Below are 23,952 nucleotides of genomic sequence, written 5' to 3'. Positions count from 1 at the left end.
GTCATAGACTGTTCAGCAAGAGGTACCGGAGCACCAGGTCTAGGTCCAAGAGGCCCCTAAATAGCTTTTACCCCCAAGCCATTTGACTTCTGAACTGCTAATCAAATGGCTACCCAGACAATTTGCATTGCACCCCCCCACCCCTCTCTCTTCTACGCTGCTGCTACTCTCTGTTATTATCTATGCATAGTCACTTTAATAACTCTACCTACATGTACATATTTCCTCAGTGCCCCCGCACATTGAATCTGTACCGGTACCCCCTGTATATAGCCCTGCTATTGCTATTTACTGATGTTCTTTAATCATTTGTTTTTCTTATATCTTACTTTTCTTCTTTTTTTCCCTTAAAACTGCATTGTTGGTTAAGGGCTTGTAAGTAAGCATTTCACTGAAAGGTCTACACCTGTTGTATGTGAGAAATACAATTTGATTTGAGATGGTTGTTCAATTTCCTTTTTTCCCTATTTCCTTTTTTGTGAACAATATGTATATCTATTTTCGAACTGTGAACAGCAGCAAAACGCAACAAAGCGTCTAGTCGGCCGGAAAACCACACGAAGAAGAAGAAGTAGAAGAAGACGAAGGAGCGTCAACTGATTTGATTGGCTAAATAAAATATCAACCGGAAGTTACGTTGGAGGTTGTGAATTGAGAGGGATTTTGGGGAAATTCAGTGGTCACTGTTTAATCACCAAATACAATTCGGCTGCTTTTGTCCGCCTTCACATGATAATAGAATTTACAGGGAAGTAAAATACAATGTATTAAACACAGAAATGTTAAACAGTGTACTTCTATGGAGCATTAGAGGCGGTTTGCTTGCTATAAACTAGCCATGAACGCGTTCCATTGTTTGCTAACCAGGCAATTGCTAACTAGCTGAAAGCGTAGAGCTTTTCATTAGCTGAAAAAACACAAATAAAGCGGCATTACTTTTTTGACAAGTTAAGTGACTAGCGCAAAATGCCGGAGATAAAACTCAAGCACATCGTGTCTTGCAGCACTGAAGACAATGTAAGTTGTCCAACTACTATCTAGACTAATTAGCTAGTACAGTATTCGTTAACCCGCTTGTTAGCTTCCTAACGTGTTAGCTAGCTAGGTTTGCTTGCTGTCTGATTGAGGCATAATGTCGACTGTCTAGCCCTTTATATGTACATTGCTTTTTTTTCAGCCCACCAGAACATAAATAATCATTGGAACAGTACTGTACAGTATTTGCATGCACCATTCGAAGTAGTTAGCTAGCTACACTTCCCAGTAATATTTTGTTGTCAAAAATGTATCTTCTTGAATTTAAACAGTAACTCCTATTTCCAGTGGTAACAACACCAGATGGCAATTGCAGTTCATGGGGTCCTAGCTATTCTTGTTGTTTCCTTGCAGACTCACAAGGCTGACAACCTGCTGAGCTCGGACACATACAGAAAATGGAAAGCAGCAAAGCCAGGGGAGAAACAAACCTCAGTCATTATACAGGTAATAGGCTACTTCTGCACTGTGTTTTCATGGGATTGTCTAACAATTCACTGACTCCAATTCACACAGCAAATTTGAGGGTGTTAAAATGTGTTGTGTGTGTTATATCTTAGTGTTGATTCTAGTGGGGTTAACACCAGTTGGATTTAAATTGATGCAACCTGCAGTGAATAAATGAAGTGTTATTTGAATCGCAGTGGAATCAACACCGCGTGTCGTTACTCGACACGTTACTCGTCCATTAATTCTCATGGTGAAAAATACTTGGGAGTGGCCCATCATATTTCCCAGCATGCTTTGTTACATGTTGATTTTTGGAATAGTTTGTTTCAATATATACTGTATGTTTCTGCATGCACATTAATTAATTGATCTAAGACAAATAACATACATTTTCCTAAATTATTCCAATCTGTAAGTGGTTGGACTTATTACACCCGTACTGAGATGGTTGTTCCAGTTTGGATGTTTTAGGTAGTCTTGTTTGACGAGTTCTTTACCATAGCACTCGTTCTGAATGCAGATTGTAGATAATCAATTGTTGAATATCTTCCCTATTAGGTGTGTAAAAGTTAATATTTTTAAACGAAATTGGGATCTTCAACCTTAAGGAAAAACTCCCTAACTGAATAACTACCACTAACAGGTCCCGATCGTCATCATCATAAAGGGAAAATAAGTTTAATAAATGCCCAACGCAACAATGCTGTAACGTTAGTAGGAGGGAAAAAAGCAGAGCAGCAGCTCAAATGTGAGTGACAAGGGGAGCAGCGAGGGGAGAGAGATTGCGACCAAGTCAACGTGCGCTGGTAGAATACTTATAGCTAGTTATTTATCATCTCATATGATTACATCAGGGCTCTTCAACCCCAGTTGGAGAGCTACCCTCCTGTAGGTTTTTGCTCCAACCCCAGTTTTAACTAACCTGATTCGGCTTATCAACCAGATAATTATTATAATCAGGTGCTCTAGATTATAGTTGGAGCGAAAGCCTACAGGACAGTAGCTCTCCAGGAACAGGTTTGGAGAGCCCTGGATTACATAGTGCATGTATTGACTGCATCAAACCAAGAGACGCTAGTTAAGCTAGATAGCCAGATAGCTAGCTAATGTTAGCTAGGCTAATTGAAACGACATAACTTTAACTATACAGTTTCTCCCCTTCTCAATATTACAGTAACAACTCCATTCAGATTATTAAGTAGCAGTTTACATGTTGGCTCTTGGTGTTGTAGTCTGTCCTTCTCATTTAGCTTCTTGTTCTGTCATTTTAATTCCATCTTCCATTGATTAGGCTACATATCTCCTAATTATAAAAATATACAAATAATTGAACCTTTATTTAACTAGGCAAGTCAGTTAAGAACAAATTCTTATTTACAATGACTGCCTACACCGGCCAAACCCGGACGACGCTGGGCCAATTGTGCGCCGCTCTATGTGACTCCCAATCACGTCCGGTTGTGATACAGCCTGGATTTGAACCAGGGTGTCTGTAGAGGGTGTCTGCACTGAGATGCAGTGCCTTAGACCGCTGCGCCACTCGGGAGTCCAGTGGCTAATTACTTGCCACATGGAGGTTCTAGCTCTGACTTTAGCCTAGTGCCGGTTTGATGACTTGTGATTGGACGACAAAAACAAGCTACATGTGCCACGTGAAAAGGAAGAGCAGCAGCAGCAATACAATTTTCTCTTTCCGCGTGAAGCGCCATGTAGACCATCTGCATTGTGAATTCACGTGGAATTGGATGCATTCTAATTATAGTTTTAATGGAAACCAATAAAAAGTCTGTTAATTGACAAGAAAACTTTTCCAATTGTCACATCCCTACTCCGTAAAGCTTGATTCCAACAGGAATGACAAATTACTTCACACCCCTGCATATACAGCCCATGAGCCATGTTTTCAGACCACAATGTTGGGGGGGAAACTAGGCCATAACTAAAGACCTTATGAAATCTATAATGTATGGTCATAAAGGATTTATAAAAAAGATACGGAATGGAGCTAAGCACACAAAACATTCTAGAGGAAAACCTGGTTCATTCTGCTTTCCACCAGACACAGGGAGATGAATTCACATTTCAGCAGGTTAATAACCTAAAACACAAGGCCAAATCTACACTGGAGTTTCTTACCAAGAAGACGGTGAATGTTCCTGAGTGGCCGAGTTACAGCTACTTGCAAATGTATGGCAAGGCCTGAAAAATAGTTGTCTAGCAATGATCAACAACCAATTTGACAGAGCTTGAAGAATGTTTTTTTTGTGTTTTTTTTTTTGTTGCACAATCCAGGTGTGGAAAGCTCTTAGAGACTTACCCAGAAAGACTCACAGCTGTAATCACTGCCAAAGGTGCTTTTACAAAGTATTGTCTCAGGGGTGTGAATACTTCTATAAATTAGTTATTTCTGTATTTCATTTTCAATACATTTGCAAACATTTCTAAAAACATGTTTTCACTTTGTCATTATGGGGTATTGTGTGTAGATGGATGTGGGAAAAAATCTATGTAATCCATTTTGAATTCAGGCAGTAACACAATAAAATGTGGAATAAGTCGAGGGGTATGAATACTTTTCTGAAGGCACTGTGACACTGCATTCCCCTGTTTGTTTTTTCCTAGTTTGTACTAAATAACCCATGCTCTTTCTCCAATCGTTTCAGTTTGAGAAAGAAGAGCAGGTGTACAGCATAGACATAGGAAATGAAGGGTCTGCTTTTATCGAGGTGCTGGTGGGACACTCAACCTCTGTCAAAGACCAGGACTATGAGGTATGCCACCTCCTTACTGTATATTGTAGTACCTGTATACCTCGCTGATATCTACCACACTGAATGCACTGCGTGAAGTTACTAGTCTCTGCCTCTTATTATGGACAATGCATAGTTGTGGCTTTACTACCATTAGGTATAGTGTGCTGCTTAATTCCTAAGAGAACCTCCCACTGTCTCTCCCAGGTTCTGCTGGCCACATCCTCCTTCATGTCCCCCGCGGAGAGCCGTAACGCCACCAACACCAACCGTGTGCGCTTCTTTGGCCCTAACCAGCTGGTGAAGGCTCAGGCCCAGGAGAAGTGGGACCGTGTGAAGATTGTGTGTAGCCAGCCGTACAGCAAGGTGAGCTGCACACCACTAAGAGAGAACTTTAGTGGACAGAGAGCTTTGGGTGTGTATGTGATGCCACCTAAATTATTGTAAACCAGGGTCATATTCATTAGGCAGCAAACGGACTGAAACAGGGTGGGACTAACTACACTTGTCCAGTAAGAAACGTCCATTTTCGTTTTCCGTTGCGAAAGGTTTTGCTACGGTGTGCCCGATTTTAATACAACCCTGGCGATGCGTTATTAGTCAAGTTATTTGAAAAATGGCATCGCTTACATTCAGTATCTCAGCTAGGGTTTTGACGGTCTTGGAATTTGAGGTTACAGTAATTGACCAGGCCAATGTACATGGTCGATGACATAACGGGGGGGGGGGGGGTCTGCTTCTTAATAAAACCTATTTAAAACAAGCTATTGCACTTCGTTATTATCATGGCATATCATTATTAATATTAGGTTATTACTTATTAGCGGAGTCAAAATAAAGCTGTACATCTGCCTTGTCCTTTTCTGTTGTTTTTTCCTCCATATAAAAACATTCTATTCAGATCCTATTTCGACACACAAAATCATTGAAACGAAGTCCGATGGGTTTTCTACCACTTTCCCCCGAAATAGTCGCATAACATCACAATCCGTGCTGCTGTCATTCGATGGCATTGGCATATGACCTTCAAAGAGAGGACACTAATGAGAGAAATAATGTAGCCTAAACGTCTGAAAATAGACCTTTTACAAGGTTAAATCATGACAGAAGCGTTTGATTTTTATTAAAGAGATGGAGTCCAAACAGGCTACTTTAGGAAACTTTCTGAATGAACATAAAGACCTATAGAGCCCCACAGTGGAGGTGTCCATAATACCCATAAAACCTAGTGGTCAAACAGGGAAATTGTTTTTCCACCATTCATTTTTCCCATCGTTTTTTTTTAGAAACACTTAAAATAAGGGCTGTGTTTCTTGTAGGCTTACCCTAGAGTGACGTTTTGATAACCATGTAAATCTCTCTTGGACAATGTGACTTTTAGCAATATATTCACCTCTATTTACTCTCTAATTTAAAAGTAGACATCATGCAAAACTACAAATCCCTACAAGCTCCTGTATGTCATCTCTAGCTGACAGTTATTTGCTAACAGTTATTTCTGAAGAAATGTAGCCAATTTATTCATTGCTACATTTAGCTAACATTAGATAGTTAATCCAGAGATTCTTACCTTTGCCTTGATTTGGCAGTCTCGTCCAGGTCATCATGGCATTTGTAGTTCTTTATGATAGCCACATTAGCAGCTAATTAGCATTTCATTTTTGGGGGGTAAAATACCGGCAAATATATTGAATAAAGTCACCTTACCATTAAGCCAAGGTAAGTCTACACAAAACACTTATTTGAAGTGTTTCTAAAATTAATGGTGGTAAAACGATAGGTTTTATGGGTATTTTGACTCATTCTGTGGTACTCTATTAAGAGAATCAACTAACACACACACACACAACCCGCACCCGTCAATCAAAGCCACCAGCGTATGTCAGACACAAGCAAATATTTCTCCTTTCCTAAAAACGTATAAAAAAACCTAGGCCTACCTTAGGCTTTCTGATAGTAGGCTATAAGATAATGAAGTAAAGTATGAAGGGGACAGCTATGCTATAGTATGAAGATTAAATTGACAATCCTTAAAATAGAAACAAATACACGCAACAGCCTATTTATCTACGACACTGATTATCGAGGGGGATAGTGTTAAGATTTTTCAAATATTGCGAGGAACTATTATAATTTGAATGGATGTAAAAAGATTTAAATAAATAAATAAAAACGGACTTCGTTGACTTCCTACTGTGTGAGGTGAAGGACATTTTTGTTTACTGAAGCCCAGCTGGGCACTTTCCTACATTTGACATTTACAAGAATCAGGACAAGTACACTATATATACAAAAGTATGTGGACACACTTTCAAATGAGTGGAATCAGCTATTTCAGCCACACCTGTTGCTGACAGGTGTATAAAATTGAGCACACAGCAATGCAATCTCCATAGACAAACATTGGCGGAAGGGTTTTATTGAAGAGCTCAGTGACTTTCAACGTGGCACCGTCATAGGATGCCACCTTTCCAACAAGTGTGTTTGTCAAATTTCTGCCCTGCTAGAGCTGCTCTGGAAGACTGTAAGTGCTGTTATTGCGAAGTGGAAACGTCTAGGAGCAACAACGACTCGGCTGCAAAGTGGTAGGCCACAATAGCTCACAGAATGGGACCACCGAGTGCTGAAGCGTGTAGCGCGTAAAAATATTCTGTCCTCGGTTGCAATACTCACTACCTAGTTCCAAACTGCCTCTGGAAGCAACGTCAGCACAAGAACTGTTCGTCGGGAACTTCATGAACCGCCGTTGGACTCTGGAGCAGTGGAAACGCATTCTCTGGATTGATGAATCACGCTTCACCATCTGGCAGTCCGACGGACCAATCTGGGTTTGGCGGATGCCAGGAGAACGCTGGTCTGGGGCTGTTTTTCATGGTTCGGGCTAGGCCCCTTAGTTCCAGTGAAGAGAATTCTTAATGCTACAGCATACAATGGTATTTTAGACAATTCTGTGCTTCCAACTTTGTGGCAACATTTTGGGGAAGGCCCTTTCCTGTTTCAGCATGACAATGCCCTTGTGCACAAAGCGAGGTTCATACAGAAATGGTTTATTGAGATCGGTGTGGAAGAACTTGACTGGCCTGCACAGGGCCCTGACCTCAACCCCTTCGAACACCTTTAGGGTGAATTGGAACGCCGACTGCGAGCCAGGCCTAATCGTCCAACATCAGTACCCGACCTCACTAATGCTCTTGTGGCTGAATGGAAGCAAGTCCCTGCAGCAATGTTCCAACATCTAGTCACATGCTCATTTCTCACATGGAGCACGTAAATGATGGAATGAAATAAACCAAATCATATTTCTGACAAGTTTAGCAAGTTGTGAACTCCGCAAACAATGTTTCCAGTCCGAGAGTGAGAAAGGTAAATTACTGTAATTAATACATGCATTAACAGAAATTAATTTAACAAAATGACAGGGATTGACAGTAAATTGCCACTTAAAAAAATTGTAGGCTACCACATGGGCATTCATAAAAGTGCATTGTGGGCGACACTCTATGTATAGCCCAGGTTACTATTCTACTTTGCGTTGGTAGGCAATTTTTCTTCGGTCTCGTCTAGAGCGGCATATCAGCCAGGACCGGGCCTGATCAGCGTAGATTAGTCTTTAAATTAAGATTCCGAATAAAATTATACCATGCCAGGTTGGAGAGGATTGGCGCATTGTCCATTCCACACAACATTTGTGTATTATAGGCCTCAGAGCCAGAACAACCTTGTCGACTCCTGTTGCATAATTAATGAATAGTCAGACACATCCAACCTTTTTTTAAATAACAATGTATTTATTTGCTAGCAAGCAATGAAAACATCCATTTTATAAAAGAAAGTCCACACATCAAAGAATTTTTTACTCAAGTGCCATAGCCTATAGCACTCTCCACCGCCTTGCATCTAGAGATTAGCTGCTCAAACATCAAAGGACAGTTGGCAAGAGGAGGAGATGGAGAACATTTTGTAGACACTGTTAGCAAAACATTTGCTTATAATCATTAATAAACACTCCCGCTATTAAGTAAAGTTTATCTACATGAAAGTAAAGTAAAAAATGTATGTAGGCCTATTTTTAAATGGTTTTAACGGTTATTTTAATGACAGTCTTCATCCATAACCGTCAGCTACACGGTTATTCAGTTACTGTCACAGCCCTAGTCTTAGCACAGTTCCTATTGTACACCCTTGTGAAAATGATTCCGATTGGAATGACATGACGACAAATGGCATTTTCCACCCTCAGAGCATAGCATACGGAGTGGCCTTCGTGAAGTTCCATTCAACACCAGACAAAAGTGATCCACCAACCACAACAACACCGGTAAGAGAAGCTCAGCCCTCATCGTTCACCTTCTTCTACATAACCCACTCTACACTGAGACTGACTCAATAGACTCATTCAGTATATAACTATATTATAAAATCAAAATGCTTGCAGAGTTTAGCTCAAGTTGAATTACACATTTTCTGACCATTAAAGTGATCTTACATATAAGTCCATATGCAACCATATGTTGCACATATCCTGTAATATGCTTCAACGGGCACTGTTTTATTTTGTTTTATTAGTTAGTGCTTGTCTTCCCCAATCATTTGGGATTTAGGCATATAGCTGGATCCACACAACAGATGGGCTAGGCGTGGACTCATCTAGAGAGTAGACAATTTTTTGCAAAACATCCTTTGATTTGAGTGAACTAACTTGAATTCATACCATCAAAAATTACGTTTATGTACAATGTCCTGTGCTTTCCTAACATGACTGACTTGATCAGACTCTCTCCCAACACTAACGTCTCTTGCCCCCTGACAGAAGTTGACCAAGCTGGGCCAGTTTCGGGTGAAGGATGAGGCCCCCTCGGCTTGCCCCAGTCTTCAGCCAGGCAGCCTCTTCTTCAACAGAGAGAGCACCTCCAAAGGCAGCCCAGCGCTCAAGGGTACTACTACCGTACTCAAGCTAAAGGCCTAGTTACAGCTAATTTCACATTGCAGGTTTATTGGTGCGCATTGATGTGGCGTGATTGAGTACGTGAGCGAAAAGCACCGTAAGGTCTGCTGGTGGGGTGAGAAATGTGAAACAATATTTCCCAACTTCTCTCACAATCTCGTCACCTCTTCTCCCCCCACAGTTTCGCCACAGAATGAGAAGCTCAGCTATGCAGTTGCCGCCCTGCAGTCTGGGTCTGGCCACTCCTCAGCCCCACCGTCCTCCAACTCTCCCCCAACACAGGTAAGGACCAAGGCTTGCTGTGTGTCCCAAATGGTACCGTAATCCCTATATAGTGCACTAGTTTTGATCAGAGCCCATAGTGATGCATCATTGGCTTCTCTAAGACCAGAACTGATGGTGAATCATTCATTAAGTCCTTCCAGGCTAGTGCGAACTGACCTGAATCTCCAGGCTATGATACTAGTTATGTCCCAAATGGCACCTTATTCTATTCCTATATAGTGCACTAGTTTTGGCAAGTGCCTTATGGGCCTTGGTCAAAGGTTGTGCACAATATAGGGAATAGGGTGCCATTTGAGAGGCAGACACCATATTGATTTCTTTAAAAAGAGGTACAAGGTGATTGTTCGGTAGACTGCACCCTCATAGCTAATGTAGTATAGATTTAATGTAAACATTGTAAATCATCGGTAATGAAAAGAGATGGTATGTATGTTTTGCTTGTGGTACATTTTTTCCAGATGCTCAGAGATCATTCTTTCAAGCAAGAGGCGATGTTACTCACTTATAAATGCATTTACATAAGTGTAAACATAATTAGGACCCGAATTTGTTTGCTTGTTTTGTTTTCTTTGCTCGTTTGTGTCGATTATCCCACTTCTAGAAATGATAAGCAATTTCAGCAGTTTTTGATAAGCAGCTTTGCTCTTTGAGTACATATTTCTGTCATGGTTTTACCATAAGGACAAATCGATTTATCCATCCTCCTATTTCCTAGGCACAAGTGAAGAGGAAGTTTGAGTTCAGTAAAGAGCGCCGGTCTGCCCTCGCTCCGCCCCCCTCAAAGAAACCCAGCCCTATGGACTCCCCTGAACAGGGCACTACCACCCCGAAACCCAAGGCCAAACCCAGAACAGCCAGTACTCCCAGCCCCAGCACTGCCAAAGGTAAAGACACCCTGCAAGTCAGTCAGCCAGCCAGCCCCTCGCTGACTCACTCTACACCTTTTTCACCTATGCTTGTGTAAATAAAGTAAGTTTAATAAATCGATGCAAATACCCTGATAGTTATATATTCTATTTTCCACTCTCCTCACCTCTGTCATTCTTTTCACCCCAGCCTCCCCTGCCCAGAAAACCCCAGACACCAAGAAGAAGGAGAGCCTGCCCAAACCAGAAGCCAAGCCCAGACCCAAACCCTCCAAAGCCCAGTCCAGCTCCTCCGAGGCCCCCGTTCCCCTCAACAAGATCATGGAGGGGGTGGTGTTTGTGCTGAGCGGCTTCCAGAACCCCTTCCGGGGGGACCTGAGGGACAAGGCCCTGGCCATGGGGGCCAAGTACCACTCTGACTGGACCCCTGACGCCACACACCTCATGTGAGTGGAGGAGATGGAGGGTGCTGGAACTGGGAGGTAGTAGTTTGAGAAGGACTCCTTAGTTGGGTTCTTATTGTAATCTGAATTCATATTGGTCAATTAAAGATGCATGAAAATGGTAATAGAGTGAGGTAAGAACATATTGGAAACAGGTCAACAAGAATTGTGTGGAATACAACCAACAATGGGGCTAGTATTATAGTGGTAGTAATATTTTTAGGAGTAATATTATCAAGTATATTCTCCATATACATCCAAGACTAGTGTAACTACAGGAGTATCACAATAACAGCATGGGAAGCAAAGCAGACCATGTGACCCACATTGCCCTAATCACGCTCTCCCATAGTAGCAGTGGGCTGTCCCTGGCTTCCCTCCAGTGCCTGCATCCCATAGGGTACCCTATTTATTGCACTATACAGGGACTAGGGTGCCATATTTGGATGTAGCCACGGTCCCTTTGGACCCTGGTCGAAAGTAGTGCACGATATAGGGAATAGAGTGCCATCTGAGACACAGCTTTGCTAACCAAGGGTTTATCATCTGCTTCATCCAGCTGTGCCTTCTCCAACACCCCCAAGTACAGCCAGGTGAAGTCAGCAGGGGGCGTCATCGTCCGGAAGGAGTGGGTGCTGGACTGCCACAAGAGGAAGCAGAAGATCTCCTTCAAACGGTAAGGGGAGGGAGGGAGGGGGAGGCAGAGAGAGGGAGAGGGGAGGATGGTAAACTCAGCAAAAAAAGAAACGTCCTCTCACTGTCAACTGGGTTTATTTTCAGCAAACTTAACATGTGTAAATATTTGTATGAACATAACAAGATTCAACAACTGAGACATAAACTGAACAAGTTCCACAGACATGTGACTAACAGAAATTGAATAATGTGTCCCTGAACAAAGTGGGGGTCAAAATCAAAAGTAACAGTCAGTATCTGGTGTGGCCACCTGCTGCATTAAGTACCGCAGTGCATCTCCTCATGGACTGCCCCCGATTTGCCAGTTCTTGCTGTGAGATGTTACCCCACTCTTCCACCAAGGCACCTGCAAGTTCCCGGACATTTCTGGGGGGAATGGCCCTAGTCCTCACCCTCCGATCCAACAGGTCCCAGACGTGCTCAATGGGATTGCGATCCGGGCTCTTCGCTTGCCATTGCTGACATTCCTGTCTTGTAGGAAATCACGCACAGAACGAGCAGTATGGCTCGTGGCATTGTCATGCTGGAGGGTCATGTCAGGATGAGCCTGCAGGAAGGGTGCCACATGAGGGAGGAGGATGTCTTCCCTGTAACGCACAGTGTAGAGATTGCCTGCAATTTATTGCAATGTCCTCATACCTCTTGCAGCATGCCTAAGGCACGTTCACGCAGATGAGCAGGGACCCTGGGCATCTTTCTTTTGGTGTTTTTCAGAGTCAGTAGAAAGGCCTCTTTAGTGTCCTAAGTTTTCATAACTGTGACCTTAATTGCCTACCGTCTGTAAGCTGTTAGTGTCTTAACGACCGTTCCACAGGTGCATGTTCATTAATTGTTTATGGTTCATTGAACAAGCATGTTGAAACCCTGTACAATGAAGATCTGTGAAGTTATTTTGATTTTTACGAATCATCTTTGGAAGACAGGGTCCTGAAAAAGGGACGTTTTCTTTTTTTGCTGAGTTTATAAAAATTGAAAGAAGATGTGGTGTTGAAAAGTCTGCTTCAAATTAATGGGTTCTTTGACTCTGTGCCACCCATTCTCTATCAGAAAGCAGCCATAATAATCGTCTTTGAATTCAGCCAATTAAGTGAAGATGGCAGTTAATGGTGTTTATAAAAGCACCTATTGCCAAGGCTTTACCTGTACCTATGCAGCTCACTGAATAGTGTTACCTTGAAGAGTTGAAGCCTGCTGTGATGGATTGTCTAACTTCTACTAATGATTCTTGTCACTACAAGCGGGCTCAATGAAGTTCTCTCTTCAGTCAAAACTATGTGTATTGATTCTCGAGTTAGTCAAAGCAAGGCCTCATAATATGGAAAGGGTATTTGGGCGTTTCTTACCGCACCACTCTTCAAAGTGAAAATGCCTTTCACATAAGGCCTTCACTTCTTGTCTGTCGCCTGAGGTGAAATCACTGCTTCCACGGGTAGTTACCAGACCTGGTTTCAAATACTATTTTGTATTTCAGTAAGACCTCATTTCAAATACATTTCAAACAAAGTATTTTGACAAACATTTTTTTAAATATTTGGAAATACATTTGAAAAGTATTAACATGCATTTATAACTACTTATATTTAAAGTAGTTGTTTTGGGCTGTGTATTTCAAATTACTCAAATACACAGAAGTGTATTTTCAAATACTTACACTGAACAAAAATATAAGCGCAACTGCAACAATTTCTAAGATTTTACTGAGTTACAGTTCATATATGGAAATCAGTCAATTTAAATGAATTAAGCCCTAATCTATGGATTTCCCACTAGACAGGGGTGCAGCCATGGGTGTGCCTGGGAGGACATAGGCCCACCCACTGGGGAGCCAGGCCCAGCCAATCAGAATTAGTTTTTCCCAAAAGGGCTTCATTACAGACAAACCCTCCTCAGCACCCCCCTCAGACGATCTCGCAGGTGAAGAAGCCAGATGCGGACGTCCTGCGCTGGCGTGGTTGTGTGACAACTGCACATTTTAGTGGCCTTTTATTGTCCCCAGCACAAGGTGCACCTGTGTAATGATCATGCTGTTTAATCAGCTTCTTAATATACCACACCTGCCAGGTGGATGGATTATCTTGGCAATGGAGAAATGCTCACTAACAGGGATGTAAACAAATTTGTGCACAAAATTTGAGAGAAGCTTTTTGTGGGTCTGAATATTTTTGGGGATCTTTAATTTCAGCTCATGAAACATGGGACCAACACTTCACATGTTGCGTTTTATATTTTTGTTCGGTGTAAATATGCATGTATTTGAACCCAGGTCTGGTACTTTCTAGGCTAGGTCAGGTCCCAGTGCCTGGCATCAGTCACCTCCACCATGTTTTTCTACACTGTTCCCTACTCCTGTACAATGCGCTAATTTTCTTTAGTCTGACACTATTGACATCATGTCTCTGTAATTGGCCCTCATAAACAAATGAATATCCGCTCATCTAATTCGAAAGAGGTGTGCCGAAATGATCAAGTACTGTTGTAAGAGGGTGTTGCGGAAATAAGTCCAATTAACACTGTTGAGCTATTAACACACTAATTGTGTGTATTTTTCTCTGCGTTAGCATCAGAATTCTACATTGGGACGCACACACACACACACACACACACACACACACACACTACCACCATTATTTGTCTGTGTTTACGGACCTCTGCTGTAGACTGCTCACCATCTCCCTAAACCACTCTCCTTTTTTTATAGAGAATCCCTCTCGCCTTCCACTCGTCTATCCTCGTTCCTCATCCATCCATCCATCCAAGCCATCTCGTCTCCATTGTGCAGCTCTTGTTTGGAGTGCGGAGCTCTAATGATTTATTTCTTATTTAAAAGCTGCATCTGCTATGGGTAATTGAAGGGTCCACTTCCTTTGAAGAAGACTAGTGCTCGTACACACACACACACACAGACGTAGACACACGCATACTCAAACACAGAGAGACAGTCGTCACGCCCGTACACAAACACACAGCCCAACTCAAACCAGAAAAACACTGCTATGTTTTGGGCCTTTTGTCCTTACGAGAACACTTCAAAATGAAAGGAGGGGACAGAAGAAGAGAGGAGGGGCACACGCTAGCACACTTCCCTCAAGTGGCATCAAGATAAATCGGCAACAAAATGGAATGAATGGGGAATACATAAGTAAACTTTGCGTTAGTGTCCGTCGGTAACATCTGAAGTGCCTCGGAAACCTTTTTAGATTCCCTTTTAGCAATCACAGGCCTAGGCTACGTCCCAAATTGCACTCTATTCCCTAAATAGTTTTTTTTCTCTTTACCATTATTACCTTAGATAACAACTTGTGATGAAGATCTAGTGTTGTGCAAATAACCATTTTCCTCCAGTAAAGCCCTTGACCTTTTCTTAATTGGAATTTTCGTATGAAAGGACAAATTTAACTGATAAAATACAACTTTATTCCTCCCCTCAGATTGTGCATAATCCCCCGCAGGAGGCCTTTTGGTAGGCCATCATTTCAAATGAGAAGTTAAATAAAGTTTAAATAAAAAAACATTACAAAAAAATGATTGGAGCAATTATGATCGTATTGACCATGAATGGATCACAGTGCTGTTGTCACGGTTACGTCACCAATAGAGGTGAATTTGAATACAATAGCCGAGTGAATACAGTGGCTAGCTATTCGACATCACAATGTTAGTCCACTATATTTTTGATACTTTTATTATTTGATATTTAGTCTGCCCTTGGCTCGTCATTTACCTGAATCAACAATCAGACATATTGATCAATCTGATTTATTGTAGAAGTAATTAATCAAAAAGGCACATTAACATATTAAATGTGCTCATGGTCATACAGTAAATGTTTTGATCTGCTTTCATTCTTTTTTTGGCCCTGAAATTGAGACTAATATTCTTTTCCCACACAATTCAGATGAAATACTTAGCCTTCCGGGGACGTCTGAGTGCAGAGGTAAACAAATCACTCTTTTCCTTTAGGACCTACCCTCTGGTAAAGCTTTGAGAATTCTGTTCCTTAACTCAATTCAATACATTTCTTTAGGTAATTCGCCACACTGCATATGAAGTGAAGTGTCCTAAGAGGATTGAGAAGCTCAGAGAGTCTCAGACCCCGTCTCTCTAAGCTAAGCATGTAGCCAGTCGTGTGTGTGTGTGTGTGTGTGCACCCGCTACACAACACTACTTTTTCATTTTCCAATCTAAACAGTGCTGTAGGATATGAGGAATCAAAGCACAGAATAGAGCGGTAACAGTGTGAGTAGTGATGACCCTTGATAGCCGTATTTCATCTTAGCGGTCGTCTTGGTGACTTGAGGGGCTGGAGAGCGTGTGTTTGTGGAAAAGGTAACGCATCTTTGATTGAGAATGACGTGTGTTTGAGAGGGTTAGCAACACCGCTGTCGAGGCTGAGGCTCCATTTCATCTGGGTGCCACAGCCACACGCTGTTCCCGCCGCCCCTCTCTCTCTCCTCATCCAGACTTATTGTTTTATTCCGTAATGTATTCGCTTCAAGGACGGCCTAATCTAATGCGATTTAAGCCACTTACATTTTTCATAGAACACATTAGCGGTTTAGTCGTGCCTGAGCGGACCAGGTTAAGGACTTTCCCTTAAGGACACTGCCACGCTTGCTCGTCATAGGACCCTCTCAGTCCCTTTCTGTGGGGTGGCTCGGAGGGCACTGACACACAGGCACCCCTTGATAGGTGTCGTAAAAACCTATTTACTGGTGTGAATGGCCTGATTCCACTTCAAAAAGGGCATTTGTCTTGTCAGCACATGACATTGATACTCCAGTATGTCATGTTCTATACGGTGATACGGAGGTAGAGGTTGAGAATAGATATAGGCCCAGTAAATAATGTGACGTCAAATCCATATACTTTCTTAGTTTGACCGCCTTTTGAATTCCTCACGGAACTTAGCTCCTCAGATTCCAGGTAGTGTGCATAAATGTGTTTCCACCCTGTCTGCGTAGTAGCACTTTAACATTTGCAAAACAACATTTCCATTTACAGTAATGTATAAAATATATATTTACGTTAGAGCTGGAAAGATAAACCGGAAGTTATCAACACTGACCATAGCGATCACTTATTGCAGGCATTTTAGTATAGCATAGTAGCCTATGCTAAGGAAATGTGAAGTTTGAAATGAAATACGTTTTGTTAATATGGGTGATTGTTAATGCGACACGTGATGGCTACAATCAAGTAATTTAAAGGGTAATACAAAATCTGGTGCACATTAATGTTAAACTTATCAATCTATTTATCGGTATTGCATCAGTTAATTTATTTTGTTCAATTTACATACTGCAAATACATCATTGTAGGGGACAGAACCACCTCCAAGTGTAAAACAAATCCACTTAACAGGAAGAGGGAAGTATGTGGATGCTGTGCTGTCCATGGTGCTGATTTCTGGTACTGTGTGTGTGTGATCTGTGACTGTTCTGTGTCTGTCTGGAACATGAAGTAATTTTTTGCACTTTTCAGATGTTGTTCTTCCAACATTTGAACCTTTGTGTAGAATTTCAGCCAGTGTGATTGTCCCTTTGCTGCCCATCTAATGGGAATCTTCTTGTTTACCCAATCAGATGTTTTCACCACTTATTGTTTTGCTTCTTTTCCCCTCACCCCTTTTTTGTAGTTCTCTATTTTAAACGATCTTTCTCTTCTTCCCGCATTCCTCTCTTTCCGCCAGGTACCTGATGGACGGAGCGGAGTCCAGCTCGGAGGGGAGCGACGTAGAGGAGGATGAGGAGAGTGAGGAGGAAAAAGAGAGGAGGGTATGGGATTCTTAAACCATTCTATGACCTAGCAGTATGCCATGACATGATTGCCTAAGAAAAACACAATGCTGCTTCAAATAATTGTAATTGTTCTGATTTGCACGATTGTATTTGTCCTATTCCCACCCCCATACTGCCCTCTCCCTCCTTGGCAGACTCCACAAAAGAGGAAAGAAGAAGAACGGCAACCCACTCCCAGAAAGACCCCCATCAAGAAAGAGGAGGAGGATCTGTATGGTGGCTCCACAGACGCAGATGAACCAGGTTTCCATTATACACACCTCCATTAGAGCTGGGATGACAAACCTCAAATGACCGTGATTTTGCTACACAACGTTCCAGTAGATTGTTCTAAAACCATTTGGTCAACAGTAATAGGCTATGCATTATCTTGATTCCTGTTATAAAACTATCTGCCTGTCCCTGTTTCGCGGTCAGCTGCTGACTCTCACTCCCTCTCCCCACTGTGCGCATGGTGGAGGGAGAGATGCATTCTGAGAAGCACAAGCATATGACCGTTGCTCAAAACACTAATGCGGGAAATATACAGTTCATAGAGCTACTGTTCTATACTGAACAAAAATATAAACACATGCAACAATTTCATTGATTTGTACTGAGTTCCAGTTCATATGAGGAAATCAGTCAATTGAAATAAATTCATTAGGCCCTAATCTATGGATTTCACCATGCCTTAATAAAATGGACCTCCAGGATCTCGTCACGGTATTCTTGAGCATTCACATTGCCATCGATAAAATGCAATTGTGCTCGTTGTCCGTAGCTTATTCCTGCCCGTACCATAACTCCACTGTCACCATGGGGCACTCTGTTCACAACTTTGACATCAGCAAAACACTCGTCTACACAATGGTCTGCGGTTGTGATGCCGGTTGGACTTACTGCCAAATTCTCTAAAACGACATTGGAGATGGCTTATATTAGAGAAATTAACATACAATTCTCTGGCAACAGCTCTGGTGGACATTCCTGCAGTCAGCATGCCAATTGCACGCTCCCTTATCGCAATGTCATGTTTTGTCAATATAGCCCAGCCTTAGCACCACCCCAAATGTTTTTACTGTCATTTATCACTGATTTATCGTTATAGCGAAAATAAGTCAATTTTGTCCATATGGCCCAGCTCCATCATACACACTGCCTAGGTTCAGACAGACAGAATCACTGATCGAAATGCATCTCAACGCATCACCCCCAACCACTGTCTCTTGGTTTTTCCTGGGGTTGAATGTATGAATTAATTACAGAATGCACGAATGAATGAATACTTTAATGTCCCATAGGGACATCTGCTTGGCAACATATGGGACATTAAAATATGAGTTCATTAATTAGTTCATTAATTTGATTGATCGTTCTTTCATTCAAATATTGTTGACAACCTTTTAATTGGATTTCACTCCCTACGACTTCCCTGTTGAAATAAAGGTAAATCAACACTACCACAGGAGATAGGCCTAGCGTTGAGGATCAACTGCTAGCTAGGGCAATATGTCTGTAGTGCAGTTAGAGGCGCTAGCAGGGTAGTCTCAAGATGTCTTACTTAAGAGATTGTCCTGGTACACCAGCGACATAGAGGTGAGAGGAGGGATGAACGGATTGGGAAGGAGGGGAAGTAGGAAAATGTATGAACTCACGCTCTGGATAAGAGCGTCTGCTAAATGTAAGTGGACAGCCAGCCTCCAAGAAGGGGATAGAGGAAATGGAGAGGTGAGCTAAGAGAGTGTTCTTTTGACTGATGGGGGGATAGAGGAAATGGAGAGGTGAGCTAAGAGAGTGTTCTTTTGACTGATGGGGGGATAGAGGAAAAGGACATTTTCAGTGCAGCACTGCTTTTTAAACGAACAACAGAACAGATACAAATTTTAGTAGCGGACATTATTCTCACCACTTATTTATAAACTTGAGTAAATCATTGCTGCCAGTTTTCTCATGAGCTAATGGTGCTCACAACAGACAACTACATACTGTTGATAGCAGCTGAATCACGTGTGTAAGAATGGAAGGACCCTGACATGGTGTTGGAAAGGGAGGAGAAAGGAACATACTCTCTGGCCGTACTCGTTTTCAGAGACTCGTTTCGTCACCTTTTCTTACCAGAGCCGTTATTGCCGTAAATGTTTTTCTTTGACCATGTAGTGAATGGAATCGCTCAATCGCCTTAATACATTTTGCTCAAGTAGCTAGCCGAGGAAGAAAGAAAGACTAACACCACTAAGACTGAAGAGGATGGGGATGAAAGAACAGAGGAAGACAAGTTGGGAACAGACTGCTTTAATGAATTGCGTGGAGGGACGGACGGATTGACAACACCGCCGCAAAAAGGACATGAAGAGAGGGATGCGTGTGGAGAGGACAAGGGGAGCGAAAGATCGGAAAGAAGCACTTGCGTAGTGCAATCGCTGCCGAGAGACTTGTGCATGATTCTAATTGCTATGGTAATGTGAGGCCACGAGTAAGTGTTCCGGGCGCATTAGTGAGACGAGAACGTCTTTACTAACGCATCACGTACCTCAAAACATGAAAGAGGGAAGAAGAATAAATCGCGACTGGGTGCATCTCAATAGACTAGAAGTAGCTTATTTTCCTTGTCTCCATCTGCACTGATTGGAAAATACATATTAAGGAAACCTAGCCTTTAACTAGGGCCTAAGTACAAGGCCTTTTTATTTTGGTAGAGCAAAGCTTAGAGGTATGGGTGAAGCACTTACAAACGTTTCTACAGCATAGTATAGACTAAGTTATGACCCGATGTAGGTTAGTAAGATGGTATGCTTCTGATGTAGGTTATGTTCTTCTCATGTAATAAAATGTTGTTATTCTCCTGTCTCCCACAGAAGATGAGTCTGGCATGGATACGGAGGACGAGCTGAAGAGGTAACTAACACCATCAAATGAACATGAGTGGGATATTATTAATATTTGACTGTAGCGGGTGTCAAAGCCATTCCTACTGGTTGACAGTGCCTCTGCCCTAGCCTGGTCTCAGATCTCTGTGCTATCAGAGTTGCCCAGTGACCAGTGACCGTAGGAGTTACCCAGTGACTGTAGGAGTTGGCCAGACAGCACAAAGGTCTGGGACCAAGATAACTTGATCCTCATGTTGGCGGGTGTAGGTAGGAGAGAGATCAACAGAGAGATATTTATTAAAAAAAAATAATAATAATAATGTACCCCCTTTTTCTCCCCAATTTCGTGGTATCCAATTGTTAGTAGTTACTGTCTTGTCTCATCGCGTACGGACTCGGGAGAGGCGAAGGTCGAGAGCCATGCGTCCCCCGAAACACAACCCAACCAAGCCGCACTGCTTCTTAACATGGCGCGCATCCAACCTGGAAGCCAGCCGCACCAATGTGTTGGAGGAGACACCGTACACCTAGCGACCTGGTCAGCGTGCACTGCGCCCGGCCCGCCACAGGAGTCGCTAGTGCGCGATGAGACAAGAATATCCCTGCCGGCCAAACCCTCCCTAACCCGGACGACGCTGGGCCAATTGTGCGCCGCCCCATGGGCCTCCCGGTCGCGGCCGGCTGCGACAGAGCCTGGGCTCGAACCCAGAGTCTCTGGTGGCACAGCTTGCACTGTGATGCAGTGTCTTAGACCACTGCGCTACCCGGGAGGCACAGATTGTTCTCATTTTGATTCATTAGTTGTTGGATGGCGCTGTCTCTATTTTTGTTGTGAGCATCAATACAAGTCTAAAACTCTGCCATACTGAAATGGTCTTGCATCAAACATTCCCCTCGCTCTTTCAGTAATCTGAAGAGAGCCTGGATGTTTGTTTTGTATGTGGGGAGAAATGTCTGGTTCTGTCTGTTGTATTTGTTGTGCGGCATCACAACGTAATGAACAGGTGTGGCATCTCTTCATTCAAGGACACCAGCAGAGCATCAGTCAGTAGTTTCATAACCCCCCTTTCATAAACAACTTTTCTCTCTCCCGTCGGCAGGGTGGAGAGCGAGAGTCGGCAGAAGAAAGGAGAGAAGGAGAGAAAAGGAGTGGAGGAGGAGGACCCTTTTGGGGGGTCGACTGACGAGAACACTGACGCTGAGGCCGAGGAGGACGAGCCCATCCCTGAGCTACCAGGTCTGTCTCTTTGTCTGTCTGACCTTGTCTGCCTCTCTCTGTACAGTCTGTGCTGGCAGTTTGTTCTCGCTCATTGTTCATGTTATTCTAAATCAATAAAGTGCTTTTCTGTCAGCCACACTGGTTTTTCACGACGCTCACAAACGTCAAGTTGTCAAATTGCAGACAATTTCTTCTCTTTTTCCCCATCAGTGATGAACAATGATGATTACTGTAATGCTATGCAGGGAGTCTTGCTCTCATGCTGATCTTTCATTTTCTTACTACCCTTTTTAGATTTCCTAACTGGAAAGCGATTTTTCCTCTACGGCAAGTTCCCCAACAATGACAGGCGCCTACTCCTGCGGTACATCATCGCCTTCAACGGGTAGGGAGAAGAGAGACTGACTCCAGAATGAGAGTAGGGTAGATTTTCCTGTAACAGTAGTACTTTACTAGTACTTTTAGAGTTAATGCAAGTGATCAGCGGATGAGGGCTTGTGTGTCATTGTACCTTTTCTAAAGCAGTGTTTGGATCTCCGTTGAGACAGGTAGCTTTGGCACTCTCCTCAACCTCTTCCCCTCCCCATATCTCTCTCTCTTTCTTTGTTCCTCTTCCCCTCTCCCCCCCCTCTTCAGGGAGGTGGAGGACTACATGAGTGAGCAGGTCCAGTTTGTTGTCACCAGCGAGGGATGGCACGACTCCTTTGAAGACGTAAGTGTGACCTCCCTTTTGTTTCCTCGAAAGACCTCTTGATGTTACGCACACACACACACACACAAATATTAGAGTGATACACGAGAAGGCAAGCGCACACTCACACACCACAAACATGATTGTGTAACACACACACACACACTTATAAAGGTGTCTTTGTAAAAAAGGTAATGACTCCAGGGAGTTAGAATGCTAGTCATCTATGTAAAGTGATCAATTCACAGTCTGCTCCCAAAAAGAGAGTAATGCATCATGATATTTTCCTCATTGAAAGTCTTGGAATGAAATAACATTGACACTCTACATGATTATCTTAAGTGAAATAATTAGTACATTTTTCCTGGATAAGGTTTATTTATATTTTTTAAAAGATCAGATTCTAGGACATGGAGAATCTTTTGATGCGATGTTTACCTACCCCGGGGCCTTTTTTGTACATCACTGATGTTTGATCTGATATTGGACGTGCGTGGTTAGTTGCCTTTTGATGTAGGTCTGTTACACGGACGTCTGTATTCCACGCAAGCTCATTTGCAATGGAAAGTGCCTCTGCCAAGTCACTAGCTATTGAAATATATATGTTGTTGACCTATTTGCTGTACCATTTTAAATATTGGCTAGCGAACCCTCATGCCCTCCAAGGGTTCAGTCTCTACCCCTTTATAATTAAACAGATTCCCACCTGATATATTTTCCCCTCTCTCTCTCTCTCTCCCACTCTCGCTTTCTCTCTGCCACAGGCACTGATGGAGAATGGTAATTTAAGCTTTGTCAAACCCACATGGATTTTTGCCATCAACGATCGACAGAAGACGCTGCCATATCAGCCCTACACTGTTGTCCCTTGAGACTTGCATTTGCCAACGTGCTCACACACACACAAACACACACACAACAGTATTGTACCTGTCCAAAAGGGTAGGAGAGGTGTACATTGAAGCCATAGACATTAGCTCTTCTCAGATCCCTAGGTAAATGAAACCAAGCAACGTGCCATTTTGGTACAAATGCCTTAACTTTACCTGAGGCCATCCAGAGAGATGGATGAAATGGTTTCCCTACCAGAGATGGCATATCTTCAAAGACTTATTGGTACCGGTGCACAAAAATAACTCGCCTATCTGTCTCTCTTTCAGGGCTTTTTAAAACAACATATCTCTGCTTTACCTCCACTACCTCAGGGTCCATGTCAAAACTCCAGTTATCATGTCCTGAAAAGCCACTGGCTTTGATAGAGGGGAGTGTATGTGTTAGGAGCAACATAAAGAGATCTAGGTGTAGCCGGAATGGCACCCTATTCTCTATAAAGAGCCCTATGGGCCCTGGTCGATAGTAGTGCACTACATAGGGAATAGGGTGCCGTTTACAGGCGTACAGGTGTTTGTTAGTTATTTAAGGTCACTGACAATCGAGGCCAACGACCACGAAATATGAATAGAAAATAAGGCCTTTGTCCTTGTTGCTATGTAGGAACATGAAATAGGCTTCAAGGAATGGTTGGTATTCCTCTCATCTTACTATTTTATTTTTCAGCAAGTCCGCTTTGGGCAAATGCATGGGATTGTAGTGTAATTTGTAGCATGTAGTGCTGTAGAATTACGTGTACTTTTGTTTTATTCATGTTGTATGCTTTTTGAATTGTAAACAGAAACTATTGTGTGAGGATCCAATAAGTCCTGTTTTTGCTTGGTTATTTTTGTAAGTATGTGATATGTGTTCATCATCCTTATTTTTCCTGTCTGGATTCGACTTGTTTATTACAGCATCTTAGCTTTGCTTTCAGATTCTTCTCCCCAAAAATAAACATTTGATTAATTAAAATAATGCATTTTTTAATGAATTGTACACCCTCTAATTTGAATGGACCCCATCCTTCTTTCCTCTATTCATGCTGTTTCCAT

The 23,952-nt window shown here is 42.5% G+C and overlaps 1 protein-coding gene across 1 annotated transcript; it reads left to right on the top strand.

The window, feature by feature from the left end:
- The first annotated feature begins 608 nt into the window (after positions 1 to 608).
- xrcc1 (X-ray repair complementing defective repair in Chinese hamster cells 1) lies at positions 609 to 23,872 on the top strand. Its single transcript, XM_071383225.1, has 17 exons — positions 609 to 1,017; positions 1,390 to 1,482; positions 4,149 to 4,256; positions 4,443 to 4,601; positions 8,476 to 8,553; positions 9,046 to 9,169; positions 9,362 to 9,462; positions 10,181 to 10,349; positions 10,522 to 10,777; positions 11,334 to 11,450; positions 17,160 to 17,244; positions 17,403 to 17,511; positions 20,106 to 20,145; positions 21,218 to 21,354; positions 21,631 to 21,721; positions 21,973 to 22,048; positions 22,792 to 23,872. The coding sequence occupies exons 1-17, from the start codon at positions 967 to 969 to the stop codon at positions 22,897 to 22,899; spliced, it is 1,902 nt and encodes a 633-aa protein (XP_071239326.1). The 5' UTR covers positions 609 to 966; the 3' UTR covers positions 22,900 to 23,872.
- The last annotated feature ends 80 nt before the right edge of the window (positions 23,873 to 23,952 follow it).

This window comes from Salvelinus alpinus, chromosome 35 (genome assembly GCF_045679555.1).
Source record: "Salvelinus alpinus chromosome 35, SLU_Salpinus.1, whole genome shotgun sequence".
Classification (NCBI taxonomy): domain Eukaryota; kingdom Metazoa; phylum Chordata; class Actinopteri; order Salmoniformes; family Salmonidae; genus Salvelinus; species Salvelinus alpinus.
Note: the sequence above shows the minus strand (reverse complement) of the source record. Positions and strands in the feature narration are given on the sequence as shown.